Source organism: Suricata suricatta, chromosome 1 (genome assembly GCF_006229205.1).
Source record: "Suricata suricatta isolate VVHF042 chromosome 1, meerkat_22Aug2017_6uvM2_HiC, whole genome shotgun sequence".
Taxonomy (NCBI): domain Eukaryota; kingdom Metazoa; phylum Chordata; class Mammalia; order Carnivora; family Herpestidae; genus Suricata; species Suricata suricatta.
This window is the reverse complement of record NC_043700.1, coordinates 26,003,978-26,024,635: the sequence shown is the minus strand read 5'-3', so window position 1 is coordinate 26,024,635 and position 20,658 is coordinate 26,003,978. Positions and strand designations below refer to the sequence as shown.

The 20,658-nt window shown below is 40.5% G+C and overlaps 1 protein-coding gene across 1 annotated transcript; it reads left to right on the top strand.

Moving 5' to 3' along the window:
• The first annotated feature begins 3,573 nt into the window (after positions 1-3,573).
• SARAF (store-operated calcium entry associated regulatory factor) lies at positions 3,574-20,260 on the top strand. Its single transcript, XM_029935567.1, has 6 exons — positions 3,574-3,824; positions 10,937-11,115; positions 13,596-14,013; positions 15,894-16,023; positions 16,641-16,786; positions 19,187-20,260. The coding sequence occupies exons 1-6, from the start codon at positions 3,722-3,724 to the stop codon at positions 19,210-19,212; spliced, it is 1,002 nt and encodes a 333-aa protein (XP_029791427.1). The 5' UTR covers positions 3,574-3,721; the 3' UTR covers positions 19,213-20,260.
• Positions 20,261-20,658: the final 398 nt, after the last annotated feature.

The following is a 20,658-nucleotide window of genomic DNA, read 5'->3' as shown; positions in this document are numbered from 1 at the left end:
AAAAAATATATAACAAAAGGTGGGATCTAGCAACAATATCTTAGAAAACAAGTTAACCTTTATATTATAACTTATGGGTTACATCTTAGGACTCCCAGAGCTCAATTCCCCAACCCTTGATTGTTCAAGCAGAAGGGCTGGAGAGTGAAACAATGGTTGGTAATTTTTCATTAGGGTCAGCTTGACCCGAGGAGGGTCTTACAACTTGAGCTGAAATCAAGAGTTGGACGCTTAGCCAACTGAGCTACCCAGTTTCAGTTTTTAGAAATGTTATGGGCGCCTGGATGGTTCAGTACGTTGAGTGTTTGACTTCAGCTCAGGTCATGATCTCATGGTTTGTTTGTGAGTTTGAGCCCCATGTCGGGCCCTGTGCTGACAGCTTGGGGCCTGGAGCCTGCTTTGGATTCTATGTCTCCCTCTCTCTGCCCCTCCCCTGCTCATGCTCTGTCTCTCTCTCTCAGAAATAAATAAAAACACTAAAAACATTAAAAAATGTTATTATGGAAAAATTAAATATATAAAAATAGTTAGAATAGTATAATGAATTCCCTGTACCATCAACTACCTTCAAAAATGAACATATGGTCAATGTTGTTTTGTCTATATTCTCCATCCTTTCCCCTACCTCCTATATTATTTTCCCCCAAATTATTTTGAAGAATATTCCAGACATAATTTCACCTTTAATATTTTAGTATGTTTCTAAAGGGATCATTAAAAATGATATCCCACAGTACATTTATCAAACCTAAAAAAACAATTCTTTAACATCATATATCTAGTCAGTGTTCAAATTTTCAATTGTCTCATAAATGTCATTTAATTAATTAATTAATTTATTGTTTGTATCAGGACCCAAATCAGGTCCACACATTCCGATTGCTGTGTCTCAGAGACGATTTAAGAAACTGCCCCTTATCATTTAGATCTCAGCTAAAAACAGTAGCTTCTCAGAACCCTTCCTGGACATTCTTTTTTTTTTTTAATTTTTTGATGTTTATTTATTTTTGAGAGAGATAGATACAGAGTATGAACTAGGGAGGAACAGAGAGAAAGGGAGACACAGAATACAAAGCAGGCTCCAGGCTCTGAGCTGTCAGCACAGAGCCCACTGCAGGGCTCGAACCCACCAACTGTGAGATCATGACCTGAGCCGAGGTCAGGCCCTTAACCGGCTGAGCCACCCAGTGCCCCATGGACATTCTTGTTTATTATGGCACTTCACATTACATTACCCTGTTTTCTTCTTCTTTTTTAAACATTGAAATGTAATTAACATGAGATGTACAACATATTGATTTAACAATTCTATATTCAGTACACACCATGATAGGTGTGGTGACAATCTACCATCAAACAACATTATTACAATATTATTGACTATATTTCCTATGCTATACATTCATCCCTGTGACTTTTTTATTTTATAACCAGAAACCTATTAATCCTCTTTATTTCACCTTCCCTCTGGCAACCATCACTTTGTTTTCTGTATTTGAGGCTGGTTTTGTGTGTATTACTCTGTTTTGTTCTTGAAAGCACTTATTATTTATCTGAACCTTATATTACTTGTTTGTCTCTTCCCCCAGAATGTAAGTTAGTCCACTTTAAGGTTTTGTTCACCACTCTCTAGAACTGTACATTTGCAAATGATGTGATCTCAAATAACAGCAATTCTCTTGTCAAGGTAATTCATGACCTTTGCATTGCAAAATCCAAAGGTTGCTTTTTGCTTCAAATTTTCAACAAGAGTAGATATGGGTGATCTTTCTCTTTCACTCAGCTACCTTATTGCTCTTCTCCCGGCTTTTCTCATATCTCACCAGAGGCTACTTTTCAGATCTTTTTCCAGCATCTTCTTCAGCACAGAGTTCAAATGATAGTGTTCTCTTAGTTTTAGTTCTGGGTCTCCTTCTTTCCCATATCTAAATTCTCTTCCGATGCATTGTACCTTTTCTTGAGACTTCATTTTGAAAACAAAACTACCAAGTTTACTTTAGCTCTGAAATGCCTTCTCTTGCTTCTGCTGACCACTGGCCTGGCCCTCGGCTGAAATGACCCTGGTGAGTGCTGTCGTCACCCGCCGGTTGTATATTCAAGTGTCTGTTTGACATGTCTATCTGGATGCTTATAGTCACTGCAAACTTAACATATTTAGAACAGAATCTTCTATTCATTATTCCAGTCTCCCTCTGTCCCACTCCAAGCCCCCACTGTTCTGCCTCCTCTTGTTCCACTCTTCACCTAATTTACTTTGCTTCACTTATAATGAACCTGTTTGCCTCTCCTACCCCCTTAATTTTGTTTTATTCACTATTCTATCCCCAGTGCTGTAACAGTGCCTGGCAGGTCCTGTTAGGTACTGGTGGATGCTCAGTATATAAAGTTATTGGCTGAATTAATGACTATTCCTCAAAACAAAAAGCTAGGGCTTGTCCATCCACTGTTCCTTAAGCCCTGAAGGACCTTCCCCTGATCTTTGTATGGGTGGTTCTTTCTCTTTCAGATCTCAAATTTCAAAATCACTTCCTCAGCAAGGAAATGCCTCCCTAAAGTCACCTCCTAGTCTCTATTGTAACATCCTGTGTTACTTTCACTACTGCATTTATCTGCCGAATATCTTTGTTTACTAATTCTTAAATGTTTGTCCTATCCTACTTCAGTGTAAGGTCCATGAGTGCTGGGATTTTGCTTATATCCTTCATGCCTAAAACAGTGCCTGGCATTTGTTGAATGAATGAATGAGAGAAACCCAGGCCTGTCTGTCAGACCTCAAAATAATGCTCCTGCACTCTTAGAACTGTTTTCCTCTGGTTCTTTGGGTAGTAGTTTCTTCTCCTGATATTTTGTAAATTCCTACTGCCTCCATGTACACAAGATAAGTAGAGGTTCTGAGCTTCTGAACCAGACAACATATTTCTTAAAAAATTCTTTTTAATGTTTTATTTATTTTTGAGAAAGCAAGAAACAGCTTGAGCAGGGGAGGGTCAGAGAGAGGTGGAGACACAGAATCTGAAGATGGATTCCAGGCTCTGAGCTATCTGTCAACACAGAGCCTGACGCGGGGCTTGAACCCACAAACCAAGAGATCATGACCTGAGCCGAAGCCAGACACTCAACCGACTGAGCCACCCAGGCACCGCCCCCCAGACAACATATTACAATGCTACTTTTTACCCCAATCTTAGCAATCAGTAGGGGGACGCGAGTGACCTGCCAGGCTCCATGTTAGGTGCTGAGGACAAAAAGTTTTCTAACGCAGTCACTTCTCTCATGGAGCTTATGAAGGTTTCGAAAAGGCATAACCTAACTACACTTAGATTTCGCGTTGGTTTCAATCTCTCTAACCGCTGCACCTTCGCGCGGAACCTTTCGGAGCCACAGACCAAACGCAACAGGGAGAGGCCCGGATTTCGGTGTCGCCCACAACATCCTGCGCCCCGCCCAGGGCTCTGCCCGCGGCAGCCCCGTTCCTCCCTTGGCCCCGCCCCCAGCCGCTCAAAGCCTTAGGGGCGGGGCCCGCGGCGTCCATTCGTGTTCTAACGTGCAACGCAGTGGCAGTGACGTAACACTTGCGGACGGATCGTCGCTGCGGCTTTGCAGACAGACGTTCCCTTCGCCGCCGCCCTTTGTGCTTGTATTGTCGCGCGGCGGCGCGCGGGCTTCCGCAGCCCGGGTTCCGGCCCGTGAGCGCCTGACATCCGTCCTCTTCACCGGAGCCATGGCCGTACTCGGCGGGCCGGAATCTGCTGGACACTCTCTTCTTCCCCGCCTCCTCTTGCTTCTGCTGATCACTGGCCCTGCCCTTGGCTGGAACGACCCTGGTGAGTGCTGTCCTCACCCGCCCCTTTGTTTTAAATTCAGCTAGCGCCCAGAGGCCCAGCGGGCGATCATTTCCGTGCGTTGCCGCCTGGGCCTTTCTGCCCTAATATCTCATTTCCATCTTCTTCCCTAGTCATCTGCGTCCTACCTGGCTCTTTTGCTTTTCCCAGAAGTCTTACAGGACAAGTGGGGACAGTTGGGAAGTGGGCGGGGCGGGACGGCTCTGTATATTTAAGGTCCCCTTTCTCCCTTCCCTGTACCCCCAGTATTTATTTACCTTCTTCCTCGGACAACAGGCCTCATCCGTTAGACTAACTGGAAAGCTCAATACTCACCTGCTCATTTTGTGTTGTTGTCATGACTGTCTGAGGTCATCTTCGCTGCCTGTTGTCATGGCTGCCTGTTGCTGTGGCTGACAGTTGCCACAGCACCGGCAGTCTGTGAGTCACACCTAGTGGACACGGGTGTAAATCTTGCAGGTAGGTTAGCAGAATCATAGACATGTGAGCAAAACTCATGCTTCTTATTCTGACCACTACAGTGAAGTTCATTTCCTTACGTCCGCTTTTCCCATTGTTTTTCACCGAACACTAGAATTTAAAAGACATTATTATTCTGTGTGTGTGATGGTACATGAAAAGTAATTTCTGGCGAAAGAATTTTTTCTTACTACTGTGTTATTGGAATTTTCTGAAGAATTTTTGTGGGATAAATAATATTCTCTGTAATATATACATAAACATACTGTAAGAGTCACCCTAAGGTGGCTACCAAGCAGCCATTTCTCTGGGGGCTGGAGGAGAACAGGTGCACAGACTACCCCGCCCCTCACCTGCAGACCTGGGATGTCCTGCCCCCTTTGGAAACAGCCAATCATGAAGCTCCAGCTTCCCATCACCCTGACAGAGGAGGCAACCTATTTCATCCCTCCAAGCCCCTGAAATGCCCTTATTTGATAATCTGCCCTCCCAAGATCAAACCCAGAACCCCCTCACCCAGAACCCCCGCCTCCCCATCACCTATCAGGCTCGACTTCCCTGACTCCCCACTCCCGGGGTCATGGGACCTCGCCCGGGAATCGCAGATCCCAATAAAGGCTTTCTTGGCTTCATAACCTGGTGTCTTTCTTTCCTCCCATCACTGCCTCCATCTATTAAATCTTACAGATACAGATTTCCATTTAATGATGCATACTGTTCTGTTGGAATTATGTAAGAAATAATTTTTAAACAGTTAAACATCATTTTCTGTTTGGGAAATGAAGATGTTATGGCATTAAAAGTTTCAATATTGCATTTGTAACTTGGATGATAGGAAATGCCTGTTTCTTAAGCAACAGATTTATTTCTGTAATTTCCTATTTTATTCCTAAGTGCTAAAATAAGAGAGAAGGTGCTTGACTTTGATTAACTCATTTGAATGTGGATGTTTTATTAGTAATAAAAGCAAAGTTGGGTTTATTTTTTTTTAAATTTTTTTTAATGTTTTATTTTATTTTTGATACAGGGAGAGACAGAGCATGAGAGGGGGAGGGGCAGAGAGAGAAGGAGACACAGAATCGGAAGCAGGCTCCAGGCTCTGAGCTAGCTGTCAGCACAGAGCCTGACGCGGGGCTCGAACCCATGAACGTGAGATATGACCTGAGCCGAAGTCGGAGGCTTAGCCCACTGAGCCACCCAGGCGCCCTGCCAAGTTGGGTTTAAATGTCCATATAATTTTCTTATGTATTCCTGGAAAGTTGTATATAGAGATGAGACTTTGGTCAGAATTGTAATTTAAAAACTGGATTGAAACATAAGTTGAACCTTCAAATTCTTAAGTAAAAGAAGGAGGTTTACAGATGAAGAATCAGGGGAATTAAAAAAAAAAGGAACCAAATTTAAATTAACGGTGAACCGCTTCTTGGAAATCTTAGTCTACGTACTCTATAAACTATTGTTCTGGAAAAAAAGCACCAAAATATTTTGCAGAGTAAACACAGTTGATATTTATAAATCCTAGTTGCCTTAAATTTACTTTGAGGAACTGTTTTATGAAAGTATTTTGTTGGGTTAAGTTTTGTCAAGCCCTTTAGTAAAGCAATAATCAGTTTTGTTTTTTTTTTTAAGCTTTGGATGCACTTACATTGTCTTTAGCTAACCTAGACCAGTGATTTGTCTGGAAAAAAATTGTGTATGCATTCTAAAGAGATTACTCATGTTGCGCATGAATTTAGCCATAGACCTTCCATCTTGACCCAGAGTTTACCTTCTAGGCCTTCACTGCCCCCAGGTACAAGATAAAGAAAAATAAACAAGTAGAAAGACATGGGTTGATGGTCCCTGTTAATGGTTATTTACGACACAGCTGGCAAACTCTGTCCTTAAGGTAATAACTATTTCTTCGAAACCCCCCTACCACCCAAAACCTTGCCTTCAGAATGACAAATGTTTTCCTGCATACCAGGATAAGGGCCCTTTTCTTATCTCTTCCTAGCTCCCTGCAGTAGCGCTCAATTCTGCTTCTGTACTTCCTGCCTGCTTGTTCATTATAAAAAGCCCCGAGTTCTTGGACACATTTAGAGAGTTCTGTTAACTCTGTGCGGTTCTGGCTGGTAATAAAGATTCCCTTAATTGGGCTTCAGTGGTCTCAGTACATCTCTGTGTTTCTCAGCATAACACCTAGGACTTTTCAAAATTCTTTATGGAGTTATTTTATCTTTAAGTCCCTTTTCTGGGTGTTGGGAATATAGCAGTTAACGAAACTGAGTGTCTTGACCCCAAGGAGTTTACGTCTACTTATGAGAAATAGACAGTAAACAAATTGGTGAGTAGCATGTCGTATGGTGAAAAGTGGTATGGACAATGATAACACAGGGGAAGGAAGACAGGGTGTGAAGTGGGATTTTCAAAATACGCATTGGTCAGGGAAGAAGCCACTGTTAAGGTGACATTTGATGAGAAACCTAAATGACCTGCTATGAATTGTATTTTAAGGCTCATTCTGTCTGCTCTGTGGAGAACAGAGTGTAGGAGGGCCAGGGAAGCTGAGAGGCTAGTGAGGAGGCTGCTGGTACAGTGAGTTTCAAGAGCAGTGATGGTTTGGCCAGGGGAGGGGCAGTGGAGTTGGTGAGAGTGATTGGATTCTTACCTGTTTGGAAGGTGGAGCTGACATGATATTCTGATGGATTAGATGTAGGGGTGAGAGGAGAAGGCAAGGTTTTTTGCCTGCGTGGCTAGGAGTGTGGAGTTACCATTTCCTGAGATGTGGAAGATGGTGGGAGAAGCATGTCTGGGGGACTTTGGTGTTGTTCGTCTTAAATTTGAGACCTGTAATTGGATTTATATTTCTGAGTGTGGACTTCAGGGAACTCCCTGTGACCCTTGATTGATACAGCTGTTGGAGGATGGGAATGAGCATTTTGTACGCAGACCTTGTCTCAGGTCAGGCTGCTCTAACAAAATACCATGACTGGGTGGGCTAAACAACAAGCATTTATTTCTTGTTTTCTGGAGGCTGGGAAATTGAAGATCAGGGTGCCAGCATATTTGGTGTTTGGTTTCTTGGTTTGCGGAAGGCTGTTTTGTTGTTATGTCCTCACATGGCAGAGAAGGAGAGGGCTCTGGTCTTTTCCTCTTCTCAAGGCTCTAATCCTATCATGAGGGGCTTCATCCGCAAGCCTTCATCTAAACCTAATCACTTCCCAAAGACCTTGCCTCCAAATAATATGACCTTGGGATTAGGGCTTCAACATAGGAATTTTTAGGGCCACAAAACCTAGTGATCTTTAGGATGTCTAGGGAGAAACGATGCTGGAGGGTTATGGTATTAATATTTCATATGTATATAGCTCCTTAAACATCTCAAAAATATTTATTGTACTTGATCATCTATTATGTGCAAAGTACGGTGCTGTGAATAATTCTAGTAAATCATTTCTAAGCTTCACAGTCTATTTTAAGGTTGATAAATGTAAGCTTCATGACCAGTTTTAAAGTTGATATTACCTTCTTAATTTTACGAGTTTGAAAATTTCTGTACAGATAAGTTAAAAGTCATTTTGCAAGTTGATGATGGGAATTTAGTTCAGTGTTCTTTGCTTTATCTAACACTGCTACAATAATTTCAAGTTACTGCTATTCCTGTTACTTACTTTATTTTTTAATTTAATTTTTCCTGTTTAGTTTAATAATGTCTTATGACTTTTTAAACAATTTTTTAATTTTTTTAATTTAGAGAAAGCATATGTGCAAGTTGGGGAGAAGGGCAGAGGGAAAGAGCATCTCTAGCAGGCTCCACGCTCAGCACAGAGCCTGACACAGGGCTTGATTCCACAACTCCGGGATCATGACCTGGGCCGAAATCAAGAATCGGATGCTCACCTGCGTGGGCCACCCAGGTGCCCCACCTTATGACTTTTTAAACCACTAAATACTTTCATTATTATAGTTTTTATGTATGACGTGGTAGTTTGGGGTTAATATAGCATATTTTATTTTAATGTAATTCTTGGAAATTTTAGTCCATGTGGAATTAAGTTTTTAATAGCTGTAGGTAGAGTTTCTTCTAGCTGCATAGTCAGTTATGCTGGTGTCATTTATTAAGGAAGGCTTTTTCTTCTTTTACTAAGTTAAAAAAGCCCTCTTTATCTTTTATTGAATTCCACATATATCTGGATTTATTTCTAAAACATTTTTTTTAATGTTTATTCATTTTTGAGAGAGAGAGCGTGAGTGGGGGCGGGGCAGAGAGAGCTTGAGACACAGAATCTGAAGGCGGCTCCCAGCTCTGAGCTGTCAGCAAACTCTCAGGCTTGAACCCATGAACACTGGGCGGTCATGACCTGAGCTGAAGTTGGATGCTTAACCGACTTGGGCCATCCAGGTGCCCCTGGGAAAAATATTTTAAATTTTGGTGGCAGGTTATCAATCTTTGTATATTTCTTGTTTCCTTTCAATTCCATATTAAAAAAAAATTTTTTTTTGGTTAACATTTATTTATTATTGAGAAACAGAGACAGAGCATGAGTATGGGAGGGGCAGAGAGAGGGGCAGACACAGAATACGATGCAGGCAACAGGCTCTGAGCTGTCAGCACAGAGCCTGATGCGGGGCTCGAACCCACGAACTGTGAGATTGTAACCTGAGCTGAAGTCGGATGCTCAACCGACTGAGCCACCCAGGCACCCCTCAACTCCATACTTAAGGTTGAAATATTTTCATGTAATTTTAGGCATCATGACAGACCACCACTAAATCCTTCAATATGCTCCTCCCCTTTTTTAAAAGGAACTTTTCCCCACAAGGTAAAAACAACATTACCCCTGACAAAATTAATCTTAATTTTTTAACGTCAACTAATTATTCCATATTCGCAGTTGTGCCTAAAATATCCAAACTGGCTCAAACCAAGACCCAATCCAGATCTGTACATCACATTTGATTGTATTCTCCTTTAAGGCTTTTAAAATGTAGACATCCTTTTTTTATGCTATTGCTTTGCTGAAGGGCTTGGGCATGTTGTCCTTTATTCAGAATATCCTACCTTCTGGATTGTTATTTCATGGCATTGTTTTAGCTTGCTCGAAGCCGGACGCTTAACCGACTGAGCCACCCAGGCACTCCTAATGATTTTAAAACACATAAATCCTTGTCTGAATCTGTTTCTTGAAGGGTTATAAAATGATGATTTTTTTTTCCTAATTCTGTCATTTTATCTATATTTATTAGCTGTGATTCTCCAGTAAAGTTGAGATTTCCATTATCACCTGAGGCTATTTCAGATTACAGTTCCTGGTAGAAAATCAGAATAAAAATTTAATTTTTTTTTTAACATTTTTTATTTTTGGGAGAGAGAGCATGAGCAGCGGAGGGGCAGAGAGAGGGAGACACTTTTTTTTTTAATAAAAATAAATTAACAGCAATCAAAACAACTCCTGTATCTGTGTCTGGGTAAGCAAGTAAAAAGTACTTACCAGGTTGTTAATTTGGGTTATCACAGAAATGTAAAATTGGAGGAAGAGTGGGTTTCACTATTTTAAAAAATCATGAAATATATATAAAGATGAATAAATAAAACATCCATGAATAGTTTAAAGGAGAAAAACTGAACACCTTTGTAGGCCCATTCAGTTAAGAGAAAGAAAAAAGCATTCTGCATGATCCTTTCTAAGCACATCTCCTTTCCTGGAGGTAGCTATTTTCCTGAGTTTTGAATGAATACTTTTTTTTTTACTCCAGTTTTTCTAGTCATGTATGTGGTAAGACCCTAAAAGTTTTTGAAAAACTGACGAGCTAATTTTGTAGTGGTTTAAAGAAAAGGTCTCTGGCGTCAGTTTTCCCGAGATTTTAAGCACCCTTCCTGGGGAAATCACTGGGGAAAGTCATGGGCCACATAGGACTCCTTGTGATTAAGGTATCTGTCGAAGACTGCAGTGGTCTGATATTGAACATGAGACAGAAATATGGTCAGAAGGAGTAGGTTGCTCTAGATCTTTTACTTCTTACCTTCCCATGTTCTATCTGTTGCACTCAGGAATAGGTTAAAGCCAGCTGATCCCAGTTAGCAGGACATGGTGGAGAAGAGGAGAAACTTCATTAGCTTGAGGTCAAGACAGACCAAATACAGATAAAAACCAAAGCCAGGTTCACCTGGGCATTCTTTCCTTAGGTTTAAATGAGATGGTATGGTAGCAGCAGGGAATGTCGGTGGCAGCCCTCGTGTGTCTTTTGAGCGTCAGGACTCTTTCAGTGTGGACTTGGTTCCCTCTGCCTGGCCATGGCTGTCACATTGCTGTCTTCAGTCATCACTCTCCTTGGGATCTCCTTTGTCCCTTTGTATGCCATTACTTTTGCTTTAGTCCTCTGGTTTTTATGTCTTTCTCTTTGTTTGGTTTTTTCTCTTGGCGGTGAACATCCTTCATTATCTCACTGAGAATTGATACCTGGGAGGTAAATATTTTGAAACCTTTCAGATGTCTGAAAATTCCACCTCTTGCTTGAGTGACAATCTAGAATTCTATACCCACTTACTTTTGAAAGTATTTTCTATGACAAGAGTTTTATTAGGATGACTGACCCTTTCTGTGTTTGACAGGATACTTACTACCTGTTCGTCTGTGTTCTTCCTGTTTCAGACAGAATACTATTGCAGGATGTAAAAGCTCTGACCCTCCACCATGACCGCTATACCACCTCCCGTAGGCTGGCTCCGATCCCACAGTTGAGATGTGTTGGAGGCACAGCTGGATGTGATGCTTATACCCCGAAAGTCATACAGTGTCAGAACAAGGGCTGGGATGGTTATGATGTACAGGTAATATTCATTATGTTGATGGCAGTCTAGTGGGAATTTTTATTCAATAAAGTGTTTATTGGGATATTATTCAGTATTTTTGGGAAGCGCATGTAGAAAATCTCAAGTTAAATATGTAAATATAAATTGGTTATTTTCTGGAAAAACATCCTCCAAAGAAAACTGATTTTAAGGCCTGGAAATAGTCCTTGTAATTTTCGTGCCATAGATTTCTTCTTAGACATTAGTAAATTTTCTTTTTTTTTTTTTTAAATCTTTTTAATGTTTTATTTATTTTTGATACAGAGAGAGACAGAGCATGAGAGGGGGAGGGGCAGAGAGAGAAGGAGACACAGAACCAGAAGCAGGCTCCAGGCTCTGAGCTAGCTGTCAGCACAGAGCCTGACGCGGGGCTCGAACCCACGAAGATCTGACCTGAGCCGAAGTCGGAGGCTTAACCGACTGAGCCACCCAGGCGCCCCTACATTAGTAAATTTTCAAAACTTGGGGTGGGGTTAGAGAATCTCTGCTGGTTATCATTTTACTGTCATTCCTCAAAAAATACCAACGTACTTTTGAGAAATAATATGATCAGGAATTGTAGAGTGTTAGGAATGTAAAATGGTGCAGGTACTTTAGAAAACTGTCTGGCGGGTCCTCATGACATAGAGTTACCCCGTCATTCCGCTTCTAGGTATATACCCAAAAGAATTAAAAACGTGTGTCCACACAAAAATGTGTGTACATAAATGTTTGTAGCAGTATTATTTATAATAGCCAAAAAGTAGAAACATCGTAAATGTTCGTCATTGATGAATGAATAAACAAAATATGATTTAGCCATACAATGAAATATTATTGAGCCATAAAAAAGAATGAAGTAGAGATACGTGCTACAGTATGTGTGAAAGCATGATGCTGGGTGCAAGAAGCCAGTCACATATTGTCTGATGACATTCATATGAAATGTCCGGGATAGGGAAACCCAGGGAGACAGACTGGTGATTGCCTAGGGCTGGGAAATTTGGGAGGAAGTAAGGAATGAGTGCTAATGGAGATGAGATTTCTTTTTGCAGTAGTGAAAATATGCTAAAATTGATTGCAGCAGTGGTTGCACAACTATGAATGTACTAAAACCATCAAAGTGGGTGCATGTATGATAAATGAGTCATACCCCAATAAAGCTGCTATAAAAAATAAAATAGCATGTCTGAAATTTGAGAAAGGAAGGTAATTTGGCCAAAAACTACAGAAAGACAGAAGAACAAACCAGATCTATTTTAGCTTGTGTCTCTTTAAATGCTGTTACGGAAGCATATTACCTGTTTAGCCCAAAATATAATTATGGAATTAAAACTAAACTTGGACTTTTTTGTTTTAAGGTGGAAATATTTGAGGCTAGTGTGAATTCTTCTTGCAATTTTCTAAACATCTTAAAATATAAGAGATGGGTTACCTGACTGTCTCTGTTGGTGGAGCATGTGATTCTTGATCTTGAGGTTTCGAAGACACGCCCCATGCTGGGCATAGAAATTACTTAAAAAAATTTTTTTAAAGAGATTACTTATAGGATTGGACCCTAAAAAGTTAGTCCATGCTATTATTAAAAAAATTTATAGAAAGTTTCGGTTTTTAATTTTTTTTCATGTTTATTTTTGAGAGAAACAGAGTTTGAGTTGGGCGGAGGCAGAGAGAGAGGGAGACACAGACTCTGAAGCAGGCTCCAGGCTCTGAGCTAGCTATCAGCACAGAGCCTGGCACATGGCTCGAATTCACGAATCATGAGATCATGACCTGAGCCGAAGTCGGACGCCTAACCGACTGAGCCACCTAAGCTCCGGTGTAGAAAGTTTTTTTCCACAGGGTTATGTACTATCTCTGATGCTACATGTAGTTACCAGGTATTCATGTATGATACTGATTTTTGAGCCTTAACTTTTAAAGAATTATTTTATTTTTAAAGTTTTCATTTATTTGTTTTGAGAGAGAGAGAGAGAGACAGGGGACGAACAAGGAAGGGGCACAGAGAGAGAGAATCCCAAGCAGGCTCTGCATGGGGCTCCACACAGAATTTGAACCCATGAACTGCAAGATCCTGACCTGAGCTGAAATCAAGAGTTGGACGCTCAACTGACTGAGCCACCGAGGTGCCCCAAGAACCTCTATTTTTAAAGTAAACATCTTGAACTACAGTAGCAAAAGGTCGACCTTTAAATTTTTGCTTAACATTTATAAATTGTGGAATACTTAATATGTACAAAAGAATTCTTCATGTGTATGTGTAAGGGATAAGGAATAGTAGTAAAACAAACACTCAGGTACCTCCAACCTAGCTTTCAAGCCCTTAGGTTGCCTTCTCCCCAACACCGAAGTATCATTGTTTTGAACTTTGTTTATCATTCCCCAACTTCATTTTGCATTGTTATGATAGCTGTATGACCCAAATAGTATTTACTTAAGTTTTTTGATTCTAATAATCTGTTTCTGTTTTTTCTTCACAGTGGGAATGTAAGACCGATTTAGATGTTGCATATAAATTTGGAAAAACTGTGGTGAGCTGTGAAGGCTATGAATCCTCTGAAGACCAGTATGTACTGAGAGGTTCCTGTGGCTTGGAGTATCACTTAGATTACACAGAACTTGGCCTGAAGAAATTGAGAGAGTCTGAAAAAAACTATGGCTTTAACTCCTTCTCTTCTTACTATGACAAGCTGTCCTCCTCAGATTCCTGTGGCATCAGTAGATTGATTACCATCGTAGTGCTACTTGCTATTGCTTTTGGAGTTTATAAATTGTTCCTTAGTGATGGTCAGGATTCTCCTCCCCCGTATTCTGAGCATCCTCCATATTCCCATCGTTATCAGAGATTCACCAACTCGGCAGGACCCCCTCCTGCAGGCTTTAAGTTTGACTACACAGGTATGTTTCCCTGCATGATGGCAACAAGTAGGGTCGAGGTGAGGGAGTGAATCTCGTGCTGGTTTCTGAAATAGGAAATGGTGGCATGGGGAGACCCAAGCATATTTGTCTTCTCATTATTTTCATTTTCAACTTCTGGTACCTATTTTTCTGTGTAAGGATAATTGCAACCACTATTTTAAGGTGGCATGATTAAATTACAAATCCTCTTAATCAGAAAAACTTGATCAGATTTGGCAATAAGCATTTACCTTGAAATCCGTCTCATACCATGCACAAATATCTATTCGTTAAATATAGATCTCAGCATAGAAGGTAAAACATAGGAAAATATTTGTCATGACCATGGGGTGGGCAGAAATTGCTTTGAATACAAAAAGTTCTAGCCAGAAAGATAAGATGGATAAATTGGACTTAGTTAAACTGAGAATGTTTAGCCATCAAAAGACAATATTAACAGAGTGAAAAGGCAAGCCACAGACTGGGAGAAAATATTTGTAAACCATTATTTCCAACAAAGGGTATGTATCTAGAATATGTAAAGAATTCTCACAAATCTGAGGAAAGACAGACAATCCAATTTTTAAAATGGTCAGACTTGAACAGCCATTTTATAATAAAAGAAGATATCCAGATGTCCAGTAACAGTATGAAAAGGTACCTCACGCCATTAGTCTTCAGGAAGATGCAAATTAAAACCACGCTGAGTTCATTATTAACCACCATATAACCACCGTAAGAGCTAACATTACAAAGGCAGAGTGCCAAGTAGTGGCAATGGCAAGGCTGGAGTCAACTGCAACTTGATGGTAGGAGTTACAATAGGAAGCACGTGGGAAAACTGTCGTTGTCTGCTGACATTCAGCATTCGGCTCCCCGCTGACCCGGCAGCTCCGTTCCCCCACACATACGTAAGAGAAATGCACGTATCTGTACACAAAGAGATATGCGTGGAATAGTTACAGTAGTTTTATTCACAACAGCCAAAAACTGGAAATAGAATGTCCATAAACATAAGAGTGGGACAAATTGTGATTTTTTTTCATACAAAGGAATACTATAGATCGGTTCTAAAAAAACAAAAACAGAACCTGATGTGTGCAGTAGTGGGGGTTGACTCTCACAGACACAGTGACGTGCCAGACACGGAAGAGTACCTAATACATGATTATATTTAGAAGTTCAGGAATGGGTAAGACCAAAGTATGGTGAGAGAAGTTGGGGTAATGCTGCTCTCCGACGTGGGTGGGCATCTATTGGGAATTGTCATGAGGGAGCCTCTGGGTGCTACAAATGTTTCATTGATGTGGGTGGGGGTTCCATGCACGGGGACCTACGTACAAATTTATTATGCTGCACAAGTGAGATTAAAACACTTTCGTCTATGTGTGTTATACTGATGTATTATACTGAGTTGTTAAAAAAAACACTTCATCCGAGCAGAAGATACTTTTTTGGTCTAAGACCTGACTTTCCAATCGATACAAATATCTGGCTGCCTCCACTTGAATTCCTGTATTAGGCACCCAAGGACAGTTATCTCGTGAAGCTTTCATAGATGTTCGTAATGCAGAAAGGAAGGACCTCCCACAAGGGGGGTCATCTTGCACTAGCTGATCCTGAGCAGGGCAAATGTGACTTTACAGGAAGGAACCCCCCTCCCTTCCAAGATCCTTTTTTTTTTTCATGTCTGTGAGAAAGGCACTCTTCAGTTATAAACCAGTATTTTATGAATACACTCTTTGAATACAACTTGTTTATGAGTGGAGTGCTGAGTACTAGCAGTAGATAGTACAGATGAAATAACTGAAATGTCATGTTATTTTTGGTGGTGTAGGCCATGTTTTGATTACATGAGGATAAATCATTTTTATTTCTAGGACCACATGGCGCATCTTCTGGTTTTGGCAGCGCTTTCACAGGACAACAAGGATATGACAATTCAGGACCCGGGTTCTGGACTGGCTTGGGAACTGGAGGAGTACTAGGCTATTTGTTCGGCAGGAATCGGTAGGTTTTGCATTGACCTTACTTGCTCTTTAATTCCACTTTTCTCTGGAAGCTTCTTTGTTTTGCTTGCAATTGGACTGGATTTGGTTTTGTTGAGGAAAATAAATTATGGTGACATTACCCTATTAAATCAGTCTCTGCTGTACAGGCTTTCATCAGTTCTGTATATGTTATTTTCTTTGTGTTTCTTCTTCCAATGTCGTCTTTATAGATATTATGAGTTAGGAAAAAGACTGTATACTTAACATCTGAGAAAACGAGAAGATAGGAAAGAACACTGTGCTTGAGGAACAGTTAGCAGTCAGGTTTGGTAGGGGAATGGTGAAAGCAAGGCTGGACAGGGCTTGGAGCCAGATTTGGGGATGTCTTCAGTGTTAAATGGTAGTTTAATTTTAGATTTTTATCTGAGTGTGAGTTCTGAAAGAGTCGCTTCTCCCTGTCACTTCCCTGCCATGGCGATGACCATACGATATCAGAACAAAGTAGTATCTATTTCATGTTATACCAGAACACTGAGGGAAAACGCTTGATAAAGATTTTTTTCTGAGAGTTTAGAAATAGGGTATTTAAAACTGAAGTCACAAGAAAATGCCTGACATGCTGTTGTGTCTTTGTAGAGCAACACCCTTTTCTGACTCGTGGTATTACCGGTCTCCTCCATCCTCCAGCACGTGGAATAGTCGCGCCTACTCACCACCTCAGGAGGCCTCAGGTAGCTATTCGGCGTATGCAAGCTCGTCGACCAGAACCAGAACAGCATCAGGTGAGAGCGAAAACATAGAGCTGCTTCTCTTGTGGCAGTAAAGTATAGACATAGTTTTGGAACTTAAGAAGATAATTAACTGGGGGCACCGGGGTGGATTAGTCGGTTAAGTGTCTGACTCTTGATTTCAGCTCAGGTCCTGATCTCGCGGTTTGAGTTTGAGCCCCTCAGCGGGCTCTGCACTTACAGCACTGAGCCTGCTTGGGATTCTGTCCTTCCCTCTCTCTCTGCTCCCCCACAGCCCCCTTCAAAAATAAATAAATAGGGGCGGCTGGGTGGCTCAGTTGGTTAAGCATCCAACTTAAGCTCAGGTCATGATCTCATTGTTCATGGGTTCAAACCTCGCGTCAGGCTCTGTGCTGACACCTCAGAGCCTCGAGCCTGCTTCCGATTCTGTGTCTCCCCTTCTCTCTGCCCTTCCCCCACTTGTGCTCTCTCTCTCTCTCAAAAATAAACACAAAAAATAAATAAATAAACTTAAAAATACATTAAAAAAGATAATTAATTATATATTAGTAATCATAGTTTTCTTTAGCATACCCATCGGAAATATTAATAGCACAGTTAACTGAGACAAAATATAGTTCAGATTCATTCTTTCCTCTCACTTCTAAACATTCCTTTAAATATCAAGCAGGGATTTGGTTTAGATTCACTTCCAACATTAACTAACCAGGATTTGACCTTCAGCCTTCCTGAACATATGTTTAATTCTGTGACTTCTAGAGTTGTTCTTAAGCTCTAAAATGGAATTTTTAATTTATTGAATATTCATCCAAACTCAATAAATATGTATGGATCCATACTGTAAATAATTGTCTAAAGTATGGTGGTAATGTTTATTTCTATTGTTAAGAGGAAATTTTGTAAAAAAGCAAGGATATAATATAAAAAGTAAAAAAATAACTGTTTGTAAACATCCATCTAATTAGCAGAGAATGGGAGGTAATGGATCATGAAGTAGATTGCTATGGAATGGACTCGTCTTCAGGGGAAGTTCTAGAAGAGAAGTTAATTCTTGATATTGACATTTAAATATGTTTTGAAGTACAAGAGTGAATTTCTCATAGTACTGGTGTGAATGTAAATTGATACAGTCACTTTGAAAAACCGTTTGGCGTTACCTGCTAAACTAACCACGAGTGTACGCTAGACCCCGTCATTCCACTCTCAGACACATAGCAACAGAAGTGCACACATTCGTACACCGAAAGGTAAGTATGAGATTGCTCACAGCATCTTTATTCCTTTTTTTGTTTGTTTTTGAGAAAGAGAGCATGTGCACTCAAGAAGGGGAAGGTCAGAGAGAGAGGGAGAGAGAGAATCTTAAGCAGGCTCTGTGCCTAGTGTGGAGCTTGATCTCATGACCAAGATTGTGACCTGAGCTGAAATCTGGTTGGATGCTTAACTAACTGAGCCCCTCAGGCGCCCCGCATCTTTAGCCTCCAAGTGGAAGAAACCCACATATCCAAGAGCAGTAAATTATATGAATAAATGGAGGTATGGCCATACGATGGAAAGCTGTGCAACAGGGAGAGTGAATAAAGAGCTGTATGCAGTAATGTGGATAGATCTACCAAATATAAAAAGAAAAGAAAGAAGTCAGACACAAAGGAATATATATAAATATGATTGCAACATTCATAAAGATACGTGTTTAGAAACAAGCAAAGCCAATCTCTAGAGTTACATGTTCAGGTAGTGGTTACTTTTGGGGAGAAAAAAGGGGAGGTAGTGATTGGGAGGATATATAAAAATGGAGCTACATAGCACAAAAGACAGTAATAGAATACTCATTCTCATTGGAAATAAAAATTGAAAGAAGACATAAATCTCAACTAGAAGTGTATGGAACTTACATGAAGAAAATCATTAAGCACTAAATAACCTAAAGGAAAACCTGAAAGAAAACGGACTTTCAGATGGGAACACTTGTCATCTTATAACCTGTTAGCACATGTGCGTTTACATGTGTGTGTGAGGCAACGAAATTAACCTTTACCACTGAGAGCCTGAAACCTGCCCCCATCCGCCATGCTGTTTCGTTTTGCCGCCGGAGATGTGACAGGTGGCAGGCGCCATTGGCTTCTCTGCTTTTTGGCTTAGACTTTGAGCCTTGCCGGTACCACATTGCCCTCATCACAGAACCCATCTTCTTTAGTTTCCTGACTACAAGTGACGTGCAGCAGCATGTCTGCGCGTAGCCAGCGTGGTGCCCGGACGCCTTGGAGGCCTGTTGTGGGGGGCGAAGCACTGTCCGCAGAGCCCCGGTCTCCCCGACTCCCGCCCTCCTGTCTCTCTCACTCATTTGTTAACGATAGATGTGTTACTGTTGTAATTTTAAAAGCAGTGCCAGTGCATTTTTGAAACTGAATATAAATTTTACTCTTCTCTTTTTAGGATATGGTGGTACCAGAAGACGATAAGAAAGTAAAAAGTTGAAGTCAAATGTTGGATGCAAAATTTCTGACTTTTCATCAGTTTCTTAAAAAAAAAAAAGTGCTACCTGCTAACAATGGGGGAAAGGAGGAATATGCAAAAGTCCTGTGGTTTTTTTTGTCCTGTATTGCTTTTTGTGTTCTATTACTTGAGACTAAGAGTTGATACATGAGAAAATGCTTATGTAGAGAATTATATGCTGGTGTACTATGCAGTTTTGTTTTATGGTTTCTGAAAGTGATGAGTACTATGGAAAGCTGAAAATGTATTTAATTTCTAAAACCTGTGCTGCCATTAAGACTGAGGCTTTGTTACCGTTAGACCCTGCAGACACAAAACATCAGTCTTACGTGGTTTTAGTGTATGAGTCATTGCCTTATAAAATAACGATAGTAATCTGTTTGGTATTTACTGTTTGATATTTGCTCCTCTTCAGACATTTAAACCAAGCTTTGGACTACCAATTACACTTATCTGTGTTCTGATCACTGTTGAGCTCAGGAGCTTTGCACCCTTCCGTGGTGGTGGGGATCTACTAAGTGAGAATGACCTTTTTTGGGAAAAGGTAGAAAGTAAGTATCTAGAATGTTGTGAATGATGGTGTGCTGACAGAAGTGCTCGCAACCTCCGTATTCATTTAAGAAGTAAAGTTTAAATGTTTCAGCAAAGGTCTTTTAATAGAAGCACACGTTCTCTGTGAATGTCCAATGTCATAGCAGTCTGTTTCAGACTTACATTAAAATGACAAGAAATATAAAAACAAAGGGTTTAGTTCTTATTCTTTCCACCAGCCTTGACACCATTGGTGTTAACTTTTTGTATCCTTCTTCCCCAAGGAAAGGGGTTCACGCAGAAGCTCTGTCTCCCTGATTTCCCCTGGGAGTCTTACCTTAGCTTCCAGTCACTTGGTGTTTTCAAACAAAGGAATCAGAAATGGTGTGGAAGGAGGCTTCTGCTAAAAAATGGCTTAAAAAAAAAGAATCTGCAAGCCCCTCAGCTCTCAAGAGATTGCACCGTTTGTCTCCGACCCAAGAGTCTCATTTTTACCTTTTAGGAACATTTGAAAACAAACCTGTGTTTATTCTTTAAAATGTGATTTAGGGACCGGTTGAAAGAGTCTTGTGAACAGAACTGTCCTTTCCTCTCATCAGTAAAACTTGGTAGAAGACTTAATTCATGTCACAGAGGAAATAGTTTTTATTGAGGTAATTGCACTAAAGCCTTACCCCATTTCCCCTTAGTAAAGGGAAATGGAATAAAAGAAAATCCAGCTTATTGCCTTTTTCTCCAGTTGCTTAGTGTTTTGGGTTTTAATTTATTTTTTGATCCAGGGGTTGATAATTTTGAATCCAATTATGTTTTACTTGGATAGCAAAGTAAAAAGAAATTGTTAATTTAAAACTGATCTCTGTATTAAATTTGCTTTTTTTAAC

Coding starts and splice junctions, on each gene's coding strand:
- SARAF (XM_029935567.1), top strand. CDS start 3,722: ATGGCCGTACTCGGCGGGCCGGAATCTGCTGGACACTCTCTTCTTCCC. Junction 3,825..10,936: donor CCTTGGCTGGAACGACCCTG/GTGAGTGCTGTC, acceptor TTCCTGTTTCAG/ACAGAATACTATTGCAGGAT. Junction 16,787..19,186: donor CAGAACCAGAACAGCATCAG/GTGAGAGCGAAA, acceptor TTCTCTTTTTAG/GATATGGTGGTACCAGAAGA.